The 2,821-nt window shown below is 35.7% G+C and overlaps 1 protein-coding gene across 1 annotated transcript; it reads right to left on the bottom strand.

Moving 5' to 3' along the window:
- Positions 1-354: 354 nt before the first annotated feature.
- Positions 355-2,266, bottom strand: LOC111894870 (probable xyloglucan 6-xylosyltransferase 3). Its single transcript, XM_023890960.3, has one exon. It carries the CDS (start codon positions 1,892-1,894, stop codon positions 536-538), a length of 1,359 nt encoding a protein of 452 aa, XP_023746728.2. The 5' UTR covers positions 1,895-2,266; the 3' UTR covers positions 355-535.
- Positions 2,267-2,821: the final 555 nt, after the last annotated feature.

Here is a 2,821-nt window from a genome sequence, read left to right as displayed (position 1 = left end):
ATCGACAAACTAACATTGCATTTGTCCTATTCACGACTTTGATTTGTGATTTGTAAACACACAGTACAAGCATAAGTACATTTCAGCTGCACATGTTGTAGAAATGTTTTCCTTAAAAGGCTGTTGAATTTTAATAACCTAAGAACTAACGCTAAAAGAATCAACAACAATCAGATCTGATCAAGTACATGTCATAATGATCACAGAATCAACTCAACCATACATGTGATTTGCCAAAAGATTCTTCTAATTTGATCAAATGATTCAGATCAAAATCTTAGATCTTGATTACAATTGAAATAAATCAAATAACTAAGAAGCATGCCTACAAACAACAAAAAGAACAACAGCATATGATTAAAATTTCATGATTGGATTACTCCAACTATAGAAGATTTCATAGTAAAATTTAACAAAAGAATTCTACATTGTTTTGAACCAAATCAAATACATTAGTAATAAATTAAAACTATAAACTTGTTTAAAATTCAAAACCCACAAAAAGAACACCAAAACATTATCACCTGATCATGACTCAGTTGCTTATCCCTTGAGCCGAATGCCGAATATCAAACTGATCTACATACTCCAATGGAGTAACACTTTCGTTTCTGATCCTCTTGATTTTAGGACTCAAAAGTCCCCTGTGTCTGAATCCATATAACTTAAGCACTTGATTATCTGCAAAATTAAAAGCTCTTTCCATGCTACTCAAACACCTTTGAACTGGATAATCACCATAGCTTCCACAAGGCTTACACCCCACAAAATGAGTCACGAAAGGCCATCTTTCATCACCCAATCCAGGGTGATATTTCTCCATCATTTCTTCATATCGATCAACCAATCCAGCCCAATACCCATGAAGGAAATATGAATTTTCAACAAAAACTTTCTTCATCCATTCTGTTTTTGTAATCAACAAGTATATCAAAGCCGATTGATCATCAGCTTCAAATGCAGGTCGCCCTTTCAAATTGGCTGTCAAGATCTTCCCTGCTTCTTCACGAACAGGCCCTTTTGGCCCCATTGGTGCCCATTCATCGAGTAAATCCAAAGACCATTGACAATTTCTAAACAGAAAGCTCCCGGTGTTGAGTGCGATCCATGATTTTTGATTGAATAACAAATCTGGGTAGCCATGGATGACCATGTTATGATCTTTGTATTTGGATAATGGAATTTCAAATACCATATCTGTGAACAATGCGTCACTGTCCATCCACCAAATCCACTCGACTTCAGGATGAGAAAGCATCAACCTGCGAATCAATGGCAGTTTCGCCCAATACCCAGCAAGCTCTTTATCCAAATGAGCCATGTTATACACAATTTCGATCCCGTGAATCCTACAGTAATCAATCTTGTTCTTAATCGATTTCAGCAGGTAATGATCACCAATGGCGTTATCACAAGGGCTTGGTGGGGACCCAGTAACAAGCAAGATTCGAGCTTTACCATTAACGATATTAGGGAAATCTTGATTCCGACTGAGCCACAGACTTCGTTCTTCGTCCCAATTCGAGATCTTTGCACCAAGTGAGTAAGTGTCATTGAGATTGATTGTAGTTTGATCTAGATTCTCTTCTGGGTCATCCGGATCCTTGTCGGATCGGATCTCAGCCAGGATCCGGTTAGTTTCTTCGATAATTGCTTGGTTCTCTACATCATTGTCAGAAGAGAGCGACCCAAAACCAATTGTACCACGAAGAACAAGAATTGTAACTAAACCACAGAGAATTGTGATCTTGATGTTGTTAAGCGTTTTATGGATCTGACGGTTGCCGCCGCCGCGGAGGAGAGATCGGCTGCTCCGGGAGCCGCCGTTGGGGGCGGTGGAAGTGGGTAGTGTGGAAGCGCCTCTCTTTTGAGCAGTGAAACCATCTTGACCCATAATACTCTATCGGAAAATGCAAACCCCAATTTCTCGATAAGGGGTTTTAGAGATTGAGATTTGTGTGGTAGAATCAATAATAGTTTATGAATCAAAAAACAAGTGATTGAGTTATGGGAAGATTCAATCTTCCTTCCATCATGGACAAAATCAAGAACTCAAAGATTATAATAATTAGAACGTGGGAGAGAGTAAGATGGTAGATGCAAGAAAATGGTAGATGCAAGAAGAGCACCGACTGTTTGTGTGTGTTTATGAGTGTGTGTCAGTACGTGTAAATTGTTTATGTAAAATAGCATTAAAAAGACCATGAAGAGACTTAGATTAAATACTAAATTGTAAGATTTTAAGAATGAAAACGAAGTGTTTTGTTTTAATGAACGCGTAAATCTTTTATGTTTTGCAGCTTGTTGTTTGTTCGAACTGTGTTTGACTAATTACCTTTAGACAGCTAATCACTTATGCATTAACCATTACAAATAATAACGCGTTACCTAAAAAGTACAATTCTATACATATAAAATCTAAGTTTCCAAAACTTTCCTTAAAATTTTGTACGAAATTTGACTATATATGCTAAAAATTATATTTATTTTATTATTCTTTTGTTTTATCAAGACTCTAAATATGTCAAAAACTTGTAGTCGGTTTGTAAAGATTTATTAGTTGTAATTTTCTTTTTGTAATCATTAACCAAAAGGTCCTAAACGGATAAAAGGAGCAGAATATATATTTGGACCTTAGAAATGGGGATAACAATGCTATTTATTTCAACTGTCTCTTTTTATAGATTATTGTTTGCAAATAAATAATAGAAATAGTTTATGTGGATGTCAAGAGTTTGTTATAACCTTTTTTAAGATTATGCATTTAAGTTTCGAATTTTTTTTTCGGTAATGGCTCGTGTCTCTTTGTACTTTTGAATTT

Source organism: Lactuca sativa, chromosome 4, assembly GCF_002870075.4.
Source record: "Lactuca sativa cultivar Salinas chromosome 4, Lsat_Salinas_v11, whole genome shotgun sequence".
In the NCBI taxonomy this organism is placed as follows: Eukaryota; Viridiplantae; Streptophyta; class Magnoliopsida; order Asterales; family Asteraceae; genus Lactuca; species Lactuca sativa.
Note: the sequence above shows the minus strand (reverse complement) of the source record. Positions and strands in the feature narration are given on the sequence as shown.